The 21,828-nt window shown below is 39.7% G+C and overlaps 1 protein-coding gene across 5 annotated transcripts in view; it reads right to left on the minus strand.

Annotated features, from left to right (window-relative positions):
- Positions 1-21,828, minus strand: part of OCRL (OCRL inositol polyphosphate-5-phosphatase) — a 72,344-nt gene extending 50,516 nt beyond the window's left edge. For 4 of the 5 annotated variants that reach the window (XM_033111007.1, XM_033111002.1, XM_033110995.1 and 1 more), the window contains exons 1-4: positions 21,599-21,828; positions 21,297-21,376; positions 10,145-10,224; positions 6,967-7,005 (exon numbers count right to left, since the gene is read on the minus strand). In XM_033111007.1, the coding sequence (XP_032966898.1) occupies positions 6,967-7,005; positions 10,145-10,224; positions 21,297-21,376; positions 21,599-21,637 (238 nt within the window). In that variant the 5' untranslated portion in view covers positions 21,638-21,828. The remainder of the gene's footprint in view (positions 1-6,966; positions 7,006-10,144; positions 10,225-21,296; positions 21,377-21,598) is intronic. The other variant, XM_033110990.1, reaches the window with a different exon arrangement.

Raw genomic sequence — 21,828 nt, forward strand, 5'->3', positions numbered from 1 at the left:
GATGGTCATTTACTACCCGAGCCAGCACCTTTCCACGTGAGGCCAAGAGCCTGGAAACTGCACTCCTGGCTCTGTCCCCACACCACTACTTGAAATAATCTCTTCCAAAGGTTTCTATGACACCATACTCATCTAGTGCGCTCTCTCTTCCTCCCTCCCTCCCTCTCTCTCTCTCTCTCTTTCTCCCCCCTAATTTTCAGTGCCCTTTGAGGTAGCTCCTTCTCTATCTAACCTTTAAAAAGTACAATTCCTTAGAGTTCAATCCTAAACCTTTTTCTCTCTCTGTATCAGCATTGTCCAATAGGACATTCTGTGATAATGGACACATTCTATAATTGTGTTTTCCAATATGGTAACTAATGACCACATGTGGTTAATGAGCATTTGAAATGTGACTAGTGTAACCGAGGAACTGAATTTCTAATTTTACTTCTAATTAACTTAAATAGGCCCATGTAACTAGTGGCTACTCTGACAGCACAGCTCTATATGTAATCACATCATCTCTCTTGCTTTTAAATACCATCTATGTGCTAGTGACCCAGACATTTCTTCTGAGGTTCAGATGCATACATTCAACTGCCAATTTCTCATCTACACTCAAATGTCTCAAAGAAATCTCAAACTGAACATACTTAAAACTGAATTCATCACCCACCCACCCCCATAGGAAAATGCATTCTTCCTGCAATGTTCTCATTTCTGCAAGTGGTACCAGCATCCACATTCATGCCAGAAACCTGGGATTCATCCTTGACACTTCTCTTCCTATCACCCCTATACCCAAACCAAACTTTGTTGATTTAATCTCCATAAACATTTATCAAATCTGTCCACTTCTCTCCATTTCTACTATCACCAGACTCCTTAGCTTAAACTACCAAAACAATCTGGTTCCATACAAATGATGATCCCCCAACATAAAATCCTTCATATTCTTCCCATTTTTTAAATCTAAAAATCCAAATTCCTTACCATGGCTTAGAAGATCCTATTTGATCTGGCCCTAGCCCATCCTACCTTGATGACTAAGCTTTATACCAGGTACCTAGGCATTCTTTCATTAAAAAAAAAAAGTGTCAAGCTACTTCCCAATTTGGGGCCTTTACACATGTGGTTCCCTTTACCTGAAATACTCTTCCCCATTTCCACCTGTCTCTTACTTAACCTCTCTGGCCTCAATTTAAATGTCACTTCTTCAAGAAGGCCTTCCCTGATCACTTTGCCTAATGTAATTATCCCTCTTAAAACTTTGTATTTCTCCGTGACAGCATTTATCAAAACTGCAATTACCGTGTTTCCCCGAAAATAAGCCCTAGCACGATTTTTCAGGATGACATTCCCTGAACATAAGCCTTAATGCGTCTTTTGGAGCAAAAATTAATATAAGACCCAGTCTTATTTTCAGGGAAACATGATATGCAAGTATCTATACCTTATCAACTTAAAGTCTGTTTCTTTCACTAAGTTCCATGAAATACCACGACTATATTGCTTTCTGCTATATCTCTAGAGTCTAATAAGCACAGTGCCTGGCACATAAAAGGTATTTATATTTTTATAGAATGAATTAATGGATTATAGATATCTATGTGATGACACTAGTACCAACCACAGAAGAACAACAAAAGCAGGAACAACAAATAGAGGAGCAGTGGTTCTCTATTGATTCTGTAGCACTTAGTGCCTAGCAAATAGAGGGCGCTCAACAAATATTTGATGAATAATGAACACATAAGGGAAAGTTTAATATTAGAAAATGAGTATAATACAGTCCATCGATAGGTCCAATAAAGAACACTATAACAAGTTCCATAAATACTCAAAAGACATTTGATCAAATTCAATGTACATTCACGAGTTAAAGAACCACACAAACTTAGAATAAATGCAGTTTCTCAATATGGTTTTTAAAAAAAACCTGTCAAATCAACAGGTAATCATGTCCTCAACAGTAAAGCACCACTTGAGGCAGTCTCACTGAAATCAGGAGCTAAACAAGAATCACCATCGTTATTTAACATTGGTCTCAAAATTCTCATTGGTGTAATGAGACATGAAGCGAAACTAATAGTTATAGTTACTGGAAAGGAGATAAAATTATTGTCTGCAGATGACTAGTGCTGTTTATCAAAACCCAAATAAATAAATAAATAGATAAATAAATAAATAAACAGCCAAAAACTTAAAAATAAATTTCTGTGAAGTGACTGGATAAAAGATAAATATCTACAACTCAGTAGTTGCTCTGTATACTAACAATAAGCAATAAGAAGAGAAAAAAGGTTCCATTGACAGCAGCAAACAAATAAAATTCACCATAAAATATTTAACTTAAAAATGTATGATATATAGAGGGTGCCAAAAATATCTATACACATTTTAAGAAAGAAAAAAAAACTGTATTAAAATTGTAATACAATGAATGACGCTAGCACTCATTTGATTAACACCATCTTTTGAGCGAACATCATACTACACTTTGGTACCATAATTTAATTCAACTTGGAAAAGTAATACATAGATAACATCTCTTAAAATGTGTACATTTGGGGCGGCCGGATGGTTCAGTTGGTTAGAGCACGAGCTCTTAACAACAGGGTTGCTGGCTCGATTCTCACATGGACCAGTGAGTTGCGCCCTCCACAACTAGACTGAAGACTATGAGCTGCCGCTGTTGTAGGGGTGGCCGGATGGCTCAGTTGGTGAGAGCGCAAGGTTGCCAGTTCAATTCCTGATGGGATGGTGCGCTGCACCCCCTGCAACTAAGGATTCAAAACGGCAACTGAACTTGGAGCTGAGCTGTGCTCTCCACAACGAGACTGAAGGACAACGACTTGACTTGGAGCTGATGGGCCCTGGAAAAACACACTGTTTCCCAACATTCCCCAATTAAAAAAAAAAAAAAGGAAAAGAAAAAAGACACTCCTAGATCCAATTAAAAAAAAATGTACATTTTTTTGGCACCCCCAGTATATGAAGAAACTGCACGTCACTGAGAGATACAAAGAGAACCTGAATAAGTAGAGAGTGATATCCTGTTCCTTGATAATGACTTAATTTTATAAAAGAGTTAATTTAATAAAATTTGACATATATCTATGGTGAAATATTAGTAATTAAAAATCATGTTTTTAAATACCTTAATGACATGGGAAAAGACCACAATTAACATTAAATGGAAATATAAGATAAAACCTACATACAAGGATTCCAATTATGTAAAAGTATAAATAAAAGAGTGGAAGGAGCTATATAAAAATGTTAACCACAGTGGTGATCTACACATTGCAGGAGCATAATTTTAATTTGATACTTTAAATTTTTCTGAATTTTCTAAATTGTATATAATGAAGATATATTACCTTGACAATCAGAAAAAAATTAATTTAAAATATTTAATATCAACATCTAGACAATAGGAAAATACATACTTACATTACAATCAGGCCTGCCTAACAAACCCAGGGTCCTCCTCCTGCAATGTACTGTGTGCTCTAAAGTTTATGTATGAAGCCCAAGGATTGAGATAAAATCTAGTTTCAGTGCAAATATCACTAAATGAGCAGAAATAACAAAGAAATAAAAATTCAAGTGGTTACTTATTTCCCCTCTGTGATCCAGTAACTTGAACTCTGGACAGAGCAACACATGGCTAATTTCTGTGTAGGAGAGGCCACCACCAAAAAACAAAACAAAACAAAAAAACCTAAAGCCCTAAATTAGGTGTTTATAAGAGAAAAGGCACAGCTCAGTTTAACTTTTCAGCTTTGGATGAAATACCTAGGAGATTCTGGTATCTTCTCTCAGCAGCAATGTCAGTCACTACTGAACTACCTTTGCTCAGATTTTGTGTTTTTAGTGTCGCTTTTGCCTTCTCCTTTCTAAAGCACAATGAAACAGAGATACTAAATTGTTTGCTTTCTTGGGTACCTGAAGAAACCAACAGCTGAGTTTACTTAGCCTTTCAGGATCAGCCCTTAAGACTTCCAAAATCCATCACCAAAGAAAAGAATGATAAAACCCAAACCAGAAGAAGCCCATGTAAACTGTTTAATGCAAATTACTGGTGCCAAGGACAGGGACTGCGTCTAAACAAAAGTATGTATAATCTGTAGCTCCACACTAAGAGCCAAGCCCCACGCATCCAAGGACTCAACCAAGAGATAAGGCAACCAGTTTGATTTAGATTCTTGTGGTTACCTACTCTTTTCTATAGCAATCACAGAGTAGTCACAGTAGCATTCAAGTGCTCGTTATCTCCTCCCTATAACACAGGACAATTAGACGATAAAAAACAGCTTGCAAAGAAAATCAGTGATGATCTGCTTAAAACAGATACGAATGAAAGAATAAAAACAGTAAGAAGGAACACAATGTTCTCTCTAATAGAGGGATGCCTTGAAGGGATGGGGCTTAAATAAAAAAACAAAATTATTTTAAGAAAAAAAAAGGTATGCCTGGTACAAACAAGGTTATCTTTGGTACAAGAGGGATTCTATAGTGTCGTGTGGGGGACCCTGCTCACAGCACCATCCGTCACGCAGGGTGGCCCGCGGGGTCTCTGCTCCCACTCCCCACACAAGAACGCAGGACATGGTGAGGCCAAAAAGGAACACCCACGGAGCCATATGTAGGGGAGTCACACCACTATACTCTGGCTGGCGGCTGGGTTGGAGACACAGGAAGCAGGAGCCACACAATTCTCAACCCTCACTGTGCCGCTTGCAGGCTCAGCCACCATCTTCTTGCTAGCCCCCATTTTCTGCTAGCGTAGCCACGGCAGTTATATTCATGGCTAATGGCTCACTGGTTACAGCTGACGGCCAACTAGCCACAGCTGCTGGCCATTTGATCACAGTCGATGGCCATTTACTACCTGAGCCAGCACCTTTCTATGTGAGGCCGAGAGCCTGGAAACTGCTTTTTGGGGCTCTGTCCCCACACTCCACCCCTACAGGGTCTCGCCTCACAATCTACGCGACAAGCGTCTTCCACGAGGGGCCCTGTGCGAGGAGTCTGGAGGTGAATGCTATTTCCTGGACACAGCCAAGCTCTCTGGTCACAGCCAGGGTTTCTCAGGGCACCACCAGTACTTCTGGGCACAGCCAGACTTCCTGGACTTCTTAGGGTACCACTAGTCTCCCCGGGCACAGCCAGGGTTTCTCAGGGCACCACCAGTACTTCTGGGCACAGCCAGACGTCCTGGACTTCTTAGGGTACCACTAGTCTACCCAGGCACACGAGGGCCTCTCAGGGCACTGCCACTCTCTCTGGACACAGCCAGACCTCCTGGACTCAGCCAGGGCTCTCAGGGCACTGCCACTCTCTCTGGACACAGCCAGACTTCCTGGACACAGCCAGGGCTCCCAGGGCACTGCCACTCTCTCTGGACACAGCCAGACTTCCTGGACACAGCCAGGGCTCTCAGGGCACTGCCACTCTCTCTGGACACAGCCAGACTTCCTGGACTCAGCCAGGACTCTCAGGGCACTGCCACTCTCTCTGGGCCTCTCACGGTACCGTGCTGGAACAACAGCGGCTCACAGTCAAGGTGCTTACATATTCTCAATGGTGGCCGGTCAAAACACAAAAGCAAACATCCGCCAGTTCCACTACATGGTGGGATGTTCACAAACAGTCAAGCTGTCCATTAAATTAGGGATGGAAGGCAATTCCCCATAGTCATTGCCAGGGCTGTCCTGGGGGTGAGGGATGACCTTGACCTCACCCTCAGCTCCCACGGAGGACTCAGCAAGCCTTTCCTCCTGGGACTACAAGTCCTGCATCCGGGCTGTCTCAGCAAGCACTTCCCAGCCCACAGGGCCGCAACAACCTTCGCTTTCTCCGGCCTCTGCTGGTTGGGGAACCGTCCACGTCTTCCCACCCCTCCACGGGGATCCAGCTCTCAGGCAGCTGCTCCTCCTGGTCTTCCTGCAACTGAGTGTTCATATGCACAAACTGCTCCACTGCCCTTCGGGGAGCTTTGGCCGGCACCGTACCCTGCTCGCTGCGCCATGTGTAGTGCAGGGCATCCTGCGGACTACGCCAAGTGTCATGCGGGGTGTCCAGCAGGGTCTGTGGGGTGTCAGGCGGGGTATCCTGCCGACTACGCCAAGTGTCGTGCGGGGTGTCAGGCGGGGTCTCTGGTCCCGCTCCCCACATAAGAATGCAGGACATGGCTAGGCCAAAAAGGAACACCCACGGAGCCATAGGTAGGGAAGTCATACCACTATGGTCTCGCTGGGTTTACACAACGTGCAACCTGCTGTCTGCTTTGCTGCCAACCGACCGACTCTCCTCCACTCTCCTCCACTCTCCTTCAGTCTCCTTCTCTCTCCTCCTCTCCTCAACTTCCCTCCGTAGCCGCAGCAGTTATATTAATGGCCAATGGCTCAATGGCTACAGCTGACGGCCAACCAGCCACAGCTGATGGCCATTTACTACCTGAGCCAGCACCTTTCCACATGAGGCCGAGAGCCTGGAAACTGCTTTCTGGGGCTCTGTCCCCACATATAGCCTCCCAAATAATATAATAAATAAAGAAAAACATTATGATTTGACATGCAAAAGTAATAATTGGGGGGGGAGCTTAAAACAATGGTTTAAAAAAAACAGCAAAAACCACTCATAAACTTTGTGCTTTAAACATTTTCTGGGCCTTCTTACATTTACCAATTCCACAGCAGTGATTTAACTGGTAGGTCAAAGAAATTCAGCATTAGAAAAGCAGATCATGTTTTCAGCCAGCCAAGCTTCTTGTCAGCCACTTCCTTTCTCTTATGCTTAGTTAGCCTAAATGTTTTTGGGAGACAATGCTAATTTGTATGGCTGCCTGAAGAAAATGGAGAATAGAGGATAAGATGGTAAGATAAAAGATGTGCCAAAAGAGGTGTCTTAAATATAGTGGGTATTCAAGTAAACATCTGTTGAATGAAAATCAACTCCATTCAGAAAAATACTCACTGTTTGAAGCTATATCAATCAAAAGAGTTTCTTCTGCTTCTGAGGGAAAAGAAGAAAGAACAGGATCAGGGAAGAAAAAAACAAAAGAAGTATATGCCTAACTAAATAACTGCTTCTCTCAATCACCACTCCTAGGTCTTAGAACACATTTTTAAAATCCTTTGGTTTTTTGTTTAGCATTTTTTAAAAAAGAATTTTAATAGCATTAGGTTCTAAAGATTCTGAGCAATTCAACTAAAAGAAAAATGAACTGAACACGTAACTGAATGGAATGCCTCAAAGCAAATCAAGGAATGACAATAGTAGGGAATATAACAACATGTTAATTTAAGTGAGAGTTTAATTACCCCCAACTAGAACATACTAATTTAATATAACCTAATTGTATCATTTAGACAATTCTTGTAAAAAGCCAAGGAAGTGACCCCAAAGGCCCAGAGGTGAATTACTTTCTTAACTCAGATCTAGTCTCTAAAAATTTCCCAGGGATCCCATTACCTCCGCCCCTGCTCTGTACAGGAACACAGAACACCTGAATGTTTTTCACCTTCAGGCTACATTTAATACCTGTAGGCACAAGGCCTACCAAGCCAACAAGGAAGTGTAAATTGGGGCAAAGCATAGTTTCCAAGTTTAGAGTTCTCTTTTCTCTCCATGGCTCTCCATGAATTTCCTTCCTTACATCTAGTAAGGAAGGAAACCCATCTCTTCCTCTCTAACTTCCCTGTATTTGGCCAACAGCACCTGCCAGACCCTCCTGACTAGTTGAACTCTGGGAACTGACTCTTTGGGGTTAGCCTGGATCTACAGTGGCCAGATGGAGTAGTCTCAGCCTTTTCTAGCTCTCTCACAAGTGTGGATTGTATATTTAGCTCCATTATTCAGGAACAAGAGAAGCAACTAGTAAGGAACTAAGTTATTTAATATTAGAAAATAGTCTCAATATTGTTACTAGCATGATGGAGCAAGGGACAATGGGGCATTAAGACATAGCTATTATACGTTTACCATTGTTCTTCAGTAGCTTTAATTCTTTAAAACCTGATTATTTATAGGCTTTTCAAAACAGATGCACAGGTTGGGAAACAGAAAAGATATGAAAACTCAAGGAGGTAACTGTTCCTTTGATTATGGGGAACTACTGTATGTGTGCACACATATTTTCCTAGATTCAAATCTAACAATCTGTTATTTCTTATTAAAAACAATACTAAGAGAAACAGGGTAAAAAGACTCTAGTAGTAATTCAAAAAGTTAATAGGATACTAATCTAAAGTCACGTTCTTGGCTTTTCTCCTCCTTAAAGGGCTGGGTATGTAACATAGGGTGTTACACCAAAAGTGAGGTGACTACAGCAACTTGCTATGGCATGCAGGTGCCTTGTTCAATGTCTCTCTAACATAAGGCAAGCTGAATGGCTATAACTTCATTCTTCTATGCAATGTATATACTATTCATTGCAAGTATTTTTAATTCTTAATACATGCTGTCTTACAAAGTTGTACCCACTTAGTATTTCTATTTACAGGAATAAATCTTAAGGAAATAAGAGACATCTGAGAAGATTTATGTACAGACATGTTCATCGCATTACTATCTATACTAGCAGAAAATAACTCAAATGTCAAACACAAGGAAATAATTACATTATGGGCCAGTCATAAAAACAGAATATTATATAGCTATCAATAGTATGGAGAAGCACTCATAATATGGCAGAACAGACAAAAAACTATATATAGTATGAGTTCCACTCACTCTAAAAGGTACATGTATTAAAAAAAGGAAAATGTTAAGTTTTATCTCTGAAGGATGAGAATTTGCTTTTCTTTATATATTTCTGATTTTCCACATTTTTTACAGTATATGTATTAGTTTTGTGACAAAAAAAGTTCAATGTAGTTTAAGAAGGAATCCATTCAATGTAGGATTCATGTTTTCCAAGAAGCTACAACTGATACAGAATGCTTCTGTCTGATGAAGCCAATGGACCCACTGGAAACATAATGCATTCATTCTCTAGTAATCAATTTCCTTTCGAGAGCAGTTAAGACATGACAGAAGCAACACCTCCTACACAAGCCTCCCAATTTTTGAGTCTCATTGTAGCAGATGAAACAACAGATTTTATGTTCTCTGTCCCTAAATTGGAGGACAGGAAGCCAAATAATTCCTCCCAGGAGTTGATATTTTTATGACTCACCAATGTCAAGGTTTGAGAATCAGCACAATTGCTTATATGGTATTACAATCTGTCAAGGAATGTTGCCAAATGTTTTAATTTCAAATAGTGAGGGGAGAAAGTGCTAAATATGTGTGAATCCTAGTGACCTTGCTATTTTACAGTGAATAGTGTTGTCAGTTAAACCAAAGAAAGTCACTTAAATCCACATATATGTCCATCAGCATAAAAGACAACAGACTACACACATCTATAACCCCCAGCCAGGGAAACAAGTGAGACTATATACTGGGGGTGACAAAAAGTATATATACACATTTTAAGAGATGTTAACACTTTGGTCAATCTTGCTCAAGCAGTAGTTCACCGTAATCAGAAGTGTCTGGACGCTGATGGTAACCACTTTGAGCACCTCTTGTAACTGCAGAAGTCAAAAGTAACTTGTATTCATCTTTTGTTATTGGTATATATTGAGTATTACAATTTTAATAGTTTTTTTCTTTCTTTCTTAAAATGTGTATACATTTTTTGGCACCATCTCTCTCTATAGATACATATACGGGGGTGCCAAAAAATGTATACACATTTTAAGAGATGTTATCTATGCTCCAGCAGTAGTTCTCCATAATCAGAAGTGTCTGGATGCTGATGGTAACCATTATGAGCACCTCTTGTCATTGCAGAAGTCGAATGTGACTGGTATTTATCTTTTGTTATAGGTATATATTAATAGTCTTTTCCTTTCTTAAAATGTGTAAACATTTTTTGGCACCTTTTTTTGGGCACCCTCTGTATATCCAGTATAACCCTTCAGCTCTCTTAGATAAAGCATTTATCATCTTCTGAATAGTAGATTAGTAATGTTATCTTTTTATGCAAAGAGTAATAATACATTTCATTTTACATGCAGTGACAAATTTAAATATGCATGGTATTATACAAGGCAATGGCCGAAGAAAAACATTATAAAACTAGCCAAGCAATTAAAGCTAGTACCTTGAACACATCTAAAGTGGCTATTTATAGGAATGATATCTTGAACATGCTGTTCCTTCGCGTGCAACTGGATTATTAACCTAGGAAACAGAAGAATGCATCAACGAATAGCTACTGAAAAACCCAAACATTTAACCAAATATACTGCTGTGTTGTTACACAAATCTAGTCTGTATTGATTAGGCTTGCTGCATCTTGTTCCCTGAATCTGAGCGTCATGACGCCTAGATACTGCTTTAGGTCTAAAAGAGTATTAGTGGTGATTAATATCTGAATACTCACTGTTCTATGTCATAAAGACCATAGTCTATATCCTAAGAACAGCTAACAACCTTAAGAGCATGAATTACAGCACATACACGTTTAGAGTATGCATACTAATGAATGAATAGCTAGGTATGAACTCCATGAGGGCAGGAACTGTGGCTGTCTTTTCACCATAGTATTTCTAGCACCTAGCATAGTACCTGACCCATAGCAGTCATTCAAATTTGTTAAATGAAATTAGAAATTTCATGAATTAGTTTTATTATATCTGCATGGCTTTTAGCAAACAATGGTTCCATCTCTTCAAACAAGTAAACAGGTTCATGGAGGAGGAAGATGAGGTGCCCAGCCAGCTGGATTGGTTAAAATAAGCCCAGTGACCAAAAAGGTAGCAGATTTGACAACCACATTGCCTTTATATCCCTTGTGCTTTTACTCTGGTTTCCAACATTATGCAGGTAGTTCTAGGTAAAACATGATTGAAGAACTTGGCTCCCCAGTATGAAATGTGAGACTTCTAAATTCCTACATACTCCTGAAATTTTCACTTACTACTTATCCTCAGTGGCCCAGAATCAAGGTACAACCTACTGGTAAGTGGCCATTCTGAATACCTCCTAGCTCTGCCCAAGTCAAGCACTCTTTTGGTGGTTCTTTTTGCCAGGAACACTCTCTTTCCTGAGACCCAGCTCAAATATCACCTCCTTGGTAAAGCTTCCCCCAATACTCCCAAACAGAGCCAGTGGCCTTGTCTCCTTTGCTTGCCCCTCTAATAGAGCACTACATACTCCATTATAGTTATATTTATTTCCCACACGGATTTGAGCTCCTTGAAAACAAGGACCCAATCATATTCAGTTTGAAAACAAGGACCCAATCATATTCAGTTTTGTCTCCTGCCTAATAGGTGCTCAATAAATACTGGTTGAATAAACAAAATAGATTAAGCTATAAAGAGATGAATTTCTAAATATAAATGTTCAACTACTGACATTAAAATTGCCATTGTTTTGAAGGGTTTGATTTACATTTTGTTGTTTTTTGGGGGTCTTGTTGTTTCAGCTTTTTGAATTTTGTTTCAAATGTGTTATCTTTTAAGAAGGTAACCTGGGGAAAGAAATTGCTTATACAGAACTAAGGGAAATAATGCTGTCTTTCTGTTCTGATCCTGCTTGCCTAATTTACAAGGGTTGGTATTTTAAGATAACTAGAGGACTATGGGACCCTTTCAAACTGCAAAGTCCATGAGTCGAGCTGAGACCTAGAAACCCAGATGGAGATAAGGCTGAAAAAGCAAGGGTAAAGGAGGAAGAGCTTACTTTGAGGAAAATGAATACAAACCAACGTAATCTCAAAGTAACTAGACTAGAAATGGTGTTAAACATTAGCAGTAAAGCTTCAACTGGATTGTATTGTTGAAAACCATCACCAAACAGATAATACAGATGGACCTTGAGGGCATTATGCTAAGTTAAATGAATTAGAGAAAGACAAATACTGTATGATGTCAACAAACTAATCATCAGAAACAAACTCATAGATACAGAGAGCAGACTGTTGGACCTCAAAGGCAGGCAGGTAGAATGTGGGCAAAATTGTTGAAGGTGGTCAAAAAGTACAAAAATCATTATAAAATAAGTCATGAAGAAGTAATGCACAGCATGGTGACTGAAGTCAATAATACTGTATTGTATATTTGAAAGTCGCTAAAAGAGTAAATCTTAAAAGTTGTCATCACAGGAAAAAGTTTTTTTAACTATATGTGATCATTTCACAACATATATGAATATCGAATCATTACATATTTCGGTAAAAAAAAATGCACCCCCCAGAAAAAACCCAGCCCATCAGAAAACAAAGATACACTGGGAATTTAAGTCAATTCTACAAATATTTATTGAGTATCTACTATATGTTAGTCATTAAATAAATTGTACCACGAGAGTAGGACTAGGTGAACACAATGTAATTTATAGATGATGTGATACAGAATTGTACACCTGAAATCTATGTAATTTTACTAACAATTGTCACCCCAATAAATTAAAATAAAATAAAAATTCTACCTAACTGTAACCATTCCTTTCAGAACAGAAAGATGAAAAATAATGGGTACATGGCAAAAAAATAGAAATCAGAATTTGATAAACAGTTGGCAAACAGAAGAGAGTGACATGGAAATACTTTGAGTCATTCAAGGAAGGTTAAAGATGAAAGATGTTGCATGATAATCCATTTTCCTTGAAAAAAATGAATTTTAGTGTTTGATTCTGTTTCCAAAAAACTTATTTTCAACTGTAATGTTAGTTTCTCGTGTAAATTTCTCCTATGGTCAATAGGAGTAACTACACAACTAAAGATTAAAATAGGCTTCAAGTTCTAGGATAAAAAGACCAAAAGTACCAAAGTTCTGGACACCCAATTCAGAGAAGGCACCGAAGAGGTAAGAATTTTAGGATTATAGGTGTCTCTAATAAATGATTTCTAAAAAAAAAAAATTTCTCAGACAATATAATGCTGAAATAAGTTACATGGGTTCAAATCTTGACGAGGCTACTACATTCTGTGAACAAATGACTTAACCTCTCTGTACCTCAACTTCTAGATCTAGAAAAGGGGGATGATGATGAAAATATTACTATTTCACAATACTGCTCACATAAGGGTTAAAAGAACTAATTCACAAAAAGTGCTTAGAAAATTACGTGGCAGAGATCAAGCCATTAAGTGTTAGTTGCTGCTATATCCCCATAACATACAATTATGGAACACATGAATTTGATTTCTATGTGGGAAAGACACAAATAGTTAAGAGATCTACTAATGCAAGTTTAAAAGTTCTGGTACAAGAGCTGAGATAGAATGGGACATTTATCTCAAGGCCACTTGTCTTTTCCCTTATTAGCTGAATAGAACTCCAAACCTACAGATCAAGGGATCAGATCCTAGGCTGTGATCATCTTAATAATGTACCTACTTTATTTAATCCTCATAATTTTGTTTTTACAGAAGAGGGAACCAAGGCACAAAAAATTTACTTATTTGTCCAAGGGTCACATCTCTCCACTCTACTCTAGCCTTTGGAAGCAGCAGTGGTATTCCACTTTGTAATTCATATTTCTGTTAAATTGGCTTTTATTAAATTGGTCTTCCAGGGTTTGATGAAATCTGGGAAAAATAATGAGTTTTCTACATCAACACAATGGACAAACAGGACATAGGATGGAGCTACTTCATGGAACCAGTTGACTTCCAGTTAGAGCGGAATCAAGGTCTCAGAAAAGGGCAGGATAGGCCAGTGGGAATTTATTCTGTATAGACAGCATAGACACAGACTGAGTCTGAACAACCTAAAAGTGAGGACTGAGAAAAATTGTTTTTCAGGTAGAATACAAAGTTGGGTGATGGCAAGATTTAAGTCATCAACAATTTTTAAATCTGATGTCAAGAAACCAGCGAAGAGGACGTCATAAAAATGGCGGCATGAGGTGAGCCTCTTGAAATCTCCCCTGTACTTACAACAAGTTGAACAACTATAACTCCACAAAGGACTCCCTGCGCAGCAGACAGGCAAGGTGAAGAGGTACTACTGAAATCATCTAAAGATGGGCAAATTGTGCGAGCCGGGGAGGAGGGAAGGGAGAAGTGTGGAGACAGGGCCGCATGGGTGAAGGACACAGACCTAGCTCATGCTCAGAGCAGCTGCGGGAGAAGGAAGAACTCAGACTGCTAGGGCTCCGCTTACGGCTCACAGGGCTGAGGGGGAAGCATATAACACAGCTCAACCCAACGCTCACGGCAGAGACCTCGGAGCAAAGACTGAGGGAAGGCTGAAAACAGTGGCTTAAGCCCTCACTGCCGAGCAAAGAATGGAAGCCTTAGGTACTGATCCTAGCTGCCCCATCCCTACCCTCCCAGAGCTTGCCCCACCCCCACTTGCCGATTGCTAGAAGGGGAACAGTAGCAGTGTTAGATCAAAAGAACAGAATATTTGCAGTTCTGAGAACTGTGGTCTGCAGACACAGATTCGCAGCCCAACTAGTTCTGGCAAAGGGGAGGAAGCCGTGGAAGCAGGACCGGCTGTGGTGGTGGTCGCCACCATTGCTCTGGGCTATCTCTCACAACCCACCCCGCCCCTGTCCACACCTATCTGGGTGGATCCCTGCAGGAATAAACAGAGCTTCTGAAGCACACAGGCTCTGAATCTGGGGCTGGGAGAGCTTTGGAACTTCTAAAGCTCTCCACATCCTCCCAAGGAAGCAGTGTCCTATGACCCAGGCGACTGTTCCCAGAGAAGCCCGCCTTCCAGGGAATCCCTCCATTGTGTGAGAAGCCGGAATAGTGCACAGAAAATATAACATTTCAGTGTGAGAGAGAATAAAAGGCTGCAGTCGTAGAGAAAACAAAACATTCTACCAACAAGTACCGGAAAACAAAAGAAAAACCTCTTTTTATCAACCTGTTGCAGAACCCACTCCTGTAGATGTCTAGGAAGAGAAATTATAAATCATTAATTGCCGTGAATAACCAAGGTAACAAGACAGCTCAGGAACAAAATGAAAAGTCTACAGAAAATGAACTTAAAGACATGGAAATATATGACTTAAATGACAGAGAATTCAAGATTGCAGTTTTGAAAAAACTCAATGAGACTCAAAAAAATACAGACAGGCAGTTTAATGAACTCAGAAACACAATTAAAGAACAAAATGAACATTTTACCAAAGAGATTGAAATTTCAAAAAAGAACCAACTAGAATTTCTGGAGATTAAGAACTCAGTAAAAGAAATGAAGAATGAATAGCCAGCTTAGGTAGTAGAGTTGACCAGATGGATGAAAAAAATCAGTGACATCGAAGATAGAAATCTGGAAATCACTAGATGGAAGAAGAAAGAGCCTTGAGACTTAAAAGAAATGAAAGAACTCTACAAGAACTTTCTGACTCCATCAGAAAGAGCAATATAAGAATAATGGGCATACCAGAAGGAGAAGAAAGAGAGAAGGGGACAGAGAATATATCCAAACAAATTGTTGATGAGAACTTCCCAAACTTGTGGAAAGAACTGGATCCTTGAATCCAAGAAGCAAACAGAACACCTAATTACCTCAATCCCAACAGGCCTTCTCCAAGGCACATTGTATTGAAGCTGTCAAAAATTTACGACAAAGAAAGAATCCTCAAGGCAGCCAGGGAAAAGAAGTCACCTACAAAGGAAAGCCCTTTAGATTATCATCAGATTTTTCAGCAGAAACTCTAAAGCCAGGAGGGAGTGGAAGTAAATATTCAAACTATCGAAAGAGAGAAGTTATGAGCCAAGAATAATATATCCAGCAAAGATATCCTTTAGATATGAAGGAGGAATAAAGACCTTTCCAGACATACGGAAGCTGAGGGAATTTTCTAACATATGATCTGCACTACAAGAAATATTGAAGGAAGGTATTCAACCAGCATAAATAGGGATAATTTGTGGCAACCAAAACATAAAATGGGGGAGAGTAAAGGCCTGAACCGGAATATGAGAATGGAGAAAGTAAGCATGCTGAGAAAACAGAATACTCTAAATATGAAACTTTCTTTTACATAAACTTAATGGTAACCATACAAAATAAATACAGAACTGAAATACATAACGTAATAAAAGAGAAACAAGGGAAAAATCATAGAATACCACCACACAGAAATCATAGACAAAAACAAAAAGGCAAAGAAACAATGGAGATACAGTCTTACCAGAAAACCAAACATACAATGATAGGAAATCCTTACATATCAATAACTACCCTAAATGTAAAAGGACTGAACTCCCCAATAAAATGGCACAGAGTAGCAGACTGGATCAAAAAACTAAACCCAACCATATGCTGCCTCCAAGAGACACATTTCACCTACGAGGACAAACATAGACTCAAAGTGAAAGGATGGAAATTGGATACCAAGCAATGGTATCCAGAGAAAATCAGGTGTATCCATACTGGTATCAGATGAAGTAGACTTCAGGATAAAAAAGGTAACAAGAGACAAAGATGGACATTTCATAATGATAAAGGGGACTATACAACAAGAAGACATAACAGTCATCATATTTATGCCCCCAATTAGGGAGCACCGAAATATACCAAGCAAATACTAACAGAACTAAAGGGAGAAATTGACCAAAGCACAATTATAGTAGGGGACCTGAACACATCATTGACAGCTATGGATAGATCATCCAAACAGAAAATAAGTAACGAAATAGCAGCCCTAAATGACACATTAGATGAAATGGACATAATTGACATATATAGAGTACTTCATCCTAAAACATCAGACTATACATTCTTTTCTAGTGTACATGGAACATTCTCAAGGATAGACCATATATTGGGACATAAAATCAGCCTCAGCAAATTTAAGAAGATTGAAATCATACCAAGCATATTCTCTGATCACAAGGCTTTGAAATTGGATATCAACTGCAAAAAGAAAGCAGGAAAAAACACAAATACATGGAGATTAAACAACAGACTTTCAAAGAATGACTGGGTCAAAGAAGAAATTAGAGGACAGATCAAAAGATACATAGAAACAAATGAGAATGACTCTACATCTTACCAAAATTTTGGGGATGTAGTAAAAGCAGTTTTAAGAGGGAAATTTGTATCATTACAGGCCTACCTTAAGAAACAAGAAAATTCCCAGATACGTAACCTCACATTACACCTTAAAGAAATAGAAAAAGAAGAACAAATGAAACCCAAGGTCAGCAGAAGGAAGGGAATAATAAAAATCAGAGCAGAACTAAATGAAATAGAGAACAAATAGATAATAGAAAAAAATTCATGTGAAAAAGAGCTGGTTCTTTGAAAAGATTAATAAAATTGACAAACCCTTGGCTAGAGTCACTAAAAAGAGAAAAGACACAAATAAAATCAGAAATGAAAGGGGGGATGTTATCACGGATGCCACAGAAATACAAAGGATCATCCAAGAATACTCTGAAGGAATATATGCCACCAAATTCAATAACCTAGAAGAAATGGACAAGTTCTTAGGAATACATAGCCTTTCTAGTCTGAATCATGAAGAACTGGAAAATCTAAAAGGATCAATCACCAGTAAGGAAATTGAATCAGTCATCCTAAAACTTCCCAAAAGGAAAAGCCTAGGACCAGATGGCTTCAGTAGTGAATTCTACCAAACCTTCAAAGAGGATCTAATAACTGTCCTACTCCAACTCTTCCAAAAAATTGAAGAAGATAAAATATTTCCTATCTCATTTTATGAGGCCAACATTATCCTGATACCAAAACCTGGTGAGATTAACAAAAGAAAAAAAAAGAAAAGAAAAAGAAAACTGCAGACCAGTATCTCTGATGAATACAGATGCAAAAATCCTAAACAAAATTCTAGCAAATCAAATGCAACAATGCATTAAAAAGATTATTCATCACAACCAAGTGGGGTTCATCCCAGGGGCACAAGGATGGTTCAACATACACAAATCCATCAATGTGATACATCATATAAACAAAACGAAGGACAAAAATCATATGATTATATCAATTGATGCAGAAAAAGCTCTGACAAGATACAGCATCCATTTATGATAAAAACAATAAAACAGGTATAGAAGGAAAATACTTAACATAATAAAGGGCATATATGACAAACCCTCAGCTAATATCATACTTAATGGTGAAAAACCAAAACCCTTTGCTCTACGTTCAGGAACACGACAGGTCTGTCCCCTATCACTTCTGCTTTTCAACATAATGTTGGAAGTCCTCGCCAGGGCAATCAGGCAGAGAAAGAAATAAAAGGCATCCAAATTGGGAATGAAGAAGTTAAACTGTCACTCTTTGCAGATAACATGATGCTATATATAGAAAACCCGAAAGACTCCACCAAAAAGCTATTAAAACAATAAACGAATACAGTAAAGTTGCCGGCTACAAAATCAGCATACAAAAGTCCACTGCATTCCTATATACTAACAATGAAATCTCAAAAAGAGAAATTAAAAAAAAATCAAACAATTCCTTTTGCAATTGCAACAAAAAGAATAAAATACCTAGGAAGAAACTTAACTAAGGATGGGAAAGACATATATGCTGAAAACTACAAGACATTTTTAAAAGAAATTGAAGAAGACACAAATAAATGGAAAGACATTCCGTGCTCATGGATTGGAAGAATCAACATAGTCAAAATGGCCGTATTACCCAAAGCAATATACAGATGTAATGCAATCCCCATCAAAATCCCAATGGCATTTTTTAAAGAAACAGAACAAAAAATCCTCAGATTTGTATGGACCCACAAAAGACCCCAAATAGCCAAAGCAATTTGAAGAAAAAAGAGCAATGCTGAAGGTATCACACTCCCTGACTTTAGCTTGTACTACAGGGCAACAATAATCAAAACAGCATGGTATTGGCAGAAATATAGACACACAGACCAATGTAATAGAATTGAGAACCCAGAAATAAACCCACATTAAGTATTGACAGACAATTTTTGACAAAGAACTCAATAACATACAATGGAGAAAAGATAGACTCTTTAATAAATGGTGCTGGGAGAATTGGAAAGCCATGTGCAAAAGAATGAAACTAGACTGCTCTCTGTCACCATGTACCAAAATTAATTCAAAATGGATCAAAGACCTAAGCATAAACCTGAAACAACAAACTGCATAGAAGAAAACATAAGTACTAAACTTATGGACTTTGGGTTGAAAGAGGATTTCATGAATTTGACTCCAAAGGCAAGGGAAGTAAAAGCTGAAATAAATGAACGGGACTATATCAAACTTGAAAACTTCTGCACAGCAAAAGAAACCATCGACAAAATGAAGAGGCAAACAACTGAATGGGAGAAGATTTCTGCAAACTGTGCCTCCGATAAGGGGCTAATATCCAAAACATGCAAAGAACTCATACAACTCAAGAACAAAAAACCAAACAATCCAATTGAAAAAACGGGCATAGGACCTGAAGAGACATTTCTCCAAATAGGACATACAAATGGCAAACAGACATATGAAAAAATGCTCAACATCACTAATCATCAGAGAAATGCAAGTAAAAGCCACAATGAGATATCACCTCACCCCAGTCAGAATGGCTATCAACAAGACAAATAGTAACAAGTGTTGGAGATGCTGTGGATAAAAAGGAACCCTCATACACTGTTGGGAATGCAGACTGGTGCAGCCGCTATGGGAGGCAGTGTGGGGCACTTGTTAAAAGAATGTAGTGACAAGGGAAGGCTGTTTGCTGAGAAATGTCCTCGTGTTTGCTTATTAAAATGCGTTCTGAGCTAGGTCATCTGGCCCACTGCTGAAATGGGCCTCGTCATAGTGATTGTTGAGGTGTGTTGTAACACACCTCAACAACCTAAAATGTAAAATTAAGTGACATTATGAATAGAATTACTCAAAAAATTATGAATAGAATTACTATAAGACCCAGCAATCCCTCTCCTGGATATCTACCCAAAAAATCTGAAAACATTTATCCATAAAGACACATGTGCTCCAATGTTCATTGCAGCTTTATTTACGGTGGCCAAGACATGGAAACAACCAAAATGTCCTTCGATAGATGAATGGATAAAGAAGTTGTGGTATATATACACAGTGGAATACTATTCGGTGGTAAGAAATAATGAAGTAGTACCATTTGTGACAACATGTTTGGATCTTGAGATTATAATGCTAAGCGAACAAGTCAGACAGAAAAAGTGGAGAACCAGATGATTTCACTGATATGTGGTATATAAAACTGAAAACAGGAAAAGAATGACAAATAAAGGAAGAAAAACTCATAGACATAGACAATAATTTAGGGATTACCAGAGGGGAAGGGGGGGGGCTCTAGAAGAGGGTAAACAGAGTCTAATATATGGTGATGGAAAGAGAACTGACTCTGGGTGGTGAACAGACAATGTGAGATATAATGTATTACAGAATTGTACACCTGAAATCTATATAACTTTACTAACAATTATCACCCCAATAAACTTTAATTTAAAAAAATAAAAAAGAAACCTGTGATCACCAAGGGAGACTTGGGCACACAGGAATAGGGGCCTATGATACCATGTGATGGTCACCATACTTTTAATATGAAGCATTTGTAGCAAGGGAGTGAGAGAAGCAGCTATAGTGACAGCTTATCAAAATAATCTTTTGATCAATCAGTCAACAGTATTTACCGAGCTCCTATTTACAAGGCAGAGTGGAAGGTAACACACACTGATAAAATGCCAAATGTCGTTTATATTTTTGCACATTTCATTACTTTAACAATCAAGTGAATAAATGAGGGAGTTACTGACCTACACTAAACCATTACTGAATTAATGAATATGCCTTTTAGCAAGTGGATTAAGGTTGTGGGGAGACTAGAGGAACCTGTTGATTGGAATTAAGAAAAGGCACTTCTGTCAAGGTTAACAATGAAGCGATCCTACAGCACTTTTACTTTTTTGCAAACCACTTTCACGTTTATTATTCTCCCAGTTACAACTCCAAAAGCTATAAGATAGGCAGCTAATTTTTTATTTAACTGATGAGGACACTAAGGCCCAGAAAGCTTTATTGACTTGCCCAAGGTTACACAACATTCGTCAGTTGCAGGGGTAGGAACTGAGAACCCAGGCTTCCTGCTTCCCCGCCCACTGAGTCCTTCCAGTGAGCCTCAATGCCCGGAGCAATCCAAGGGCTTGGAAGTTGGGGACAAAGCCCCGTGGTTAGAGCACTCGCACTTCACACCTGGCCCTGAACTTGTTGCCAGCGTGGCTTCTGTGGGAGGCGGGTGGGAGGCTCATCGCGGTTTGGGGTTGGGCGGTAATGGCAGGCTCCCCTCCTCTGCGGGAATCAGGTGGTTACTTACTCATATTGCCCGTTCCTCTGGGCTAGGGTCAGGGCGCAGGGCTCCCGGAGAGGACCCTTCATCTCCATACCCTCGACAGTATGAGAGCGCTAGTCAAGGGTCTGTGGGAGGTTGTCGCCCCTCTACGTGCCCTCGGTGGTGCCCTGGGTATCGTCTCCCGCGCCAGTCCCCTCCCCCGCTAGACTCGGCCTCTGTTCTTGACCGCAACCCCCAGCCCGCCAGCCTCCGCCGCGTCCCGCAGTTCCCCCGACACCCACCCCCGCCCTACGAGGCCTTCCCTCCCCCATCTCTCAGGCGGATACGGCAAGGGGCTGGGCTCCGACTGGGAGCGGTGGCTCCATCCGGGCGGCCTCCGGGCTCAGCTGGGCTGCGGACTGCGGGCGGATCCGACGACACTGCCTGCCGCGTCCTCCCACCCACGCGACTCGGCTGCGCGTCTTTTTAGGAAAGGCTCCGCACCGCGCGCGGGGAGCCGGGAGCCGGGCGCTGAGAGCCTGACCCGAGAGAGAGAGGCGTCTCGCGCCCCCGCCAG

This window comes from Rhinolophus ferrumequinum, chromosome X (genome assembly GCF_004115265.2).
Source record: "Rhinolophus ferrumequinum isolate MPI-CBG mRhiFer1 chromosome X, mRhiFer1_v1.p, whole genome shotgun sequence".
Classification (NCBI taxonomy): domain Eukaryota; kingdom Metazoa; phylum Chordata; class Mammalia; order Chiroptera; family Rhinolophidae; genus Rhinolophus; species Rhinolophus ferrumequinum.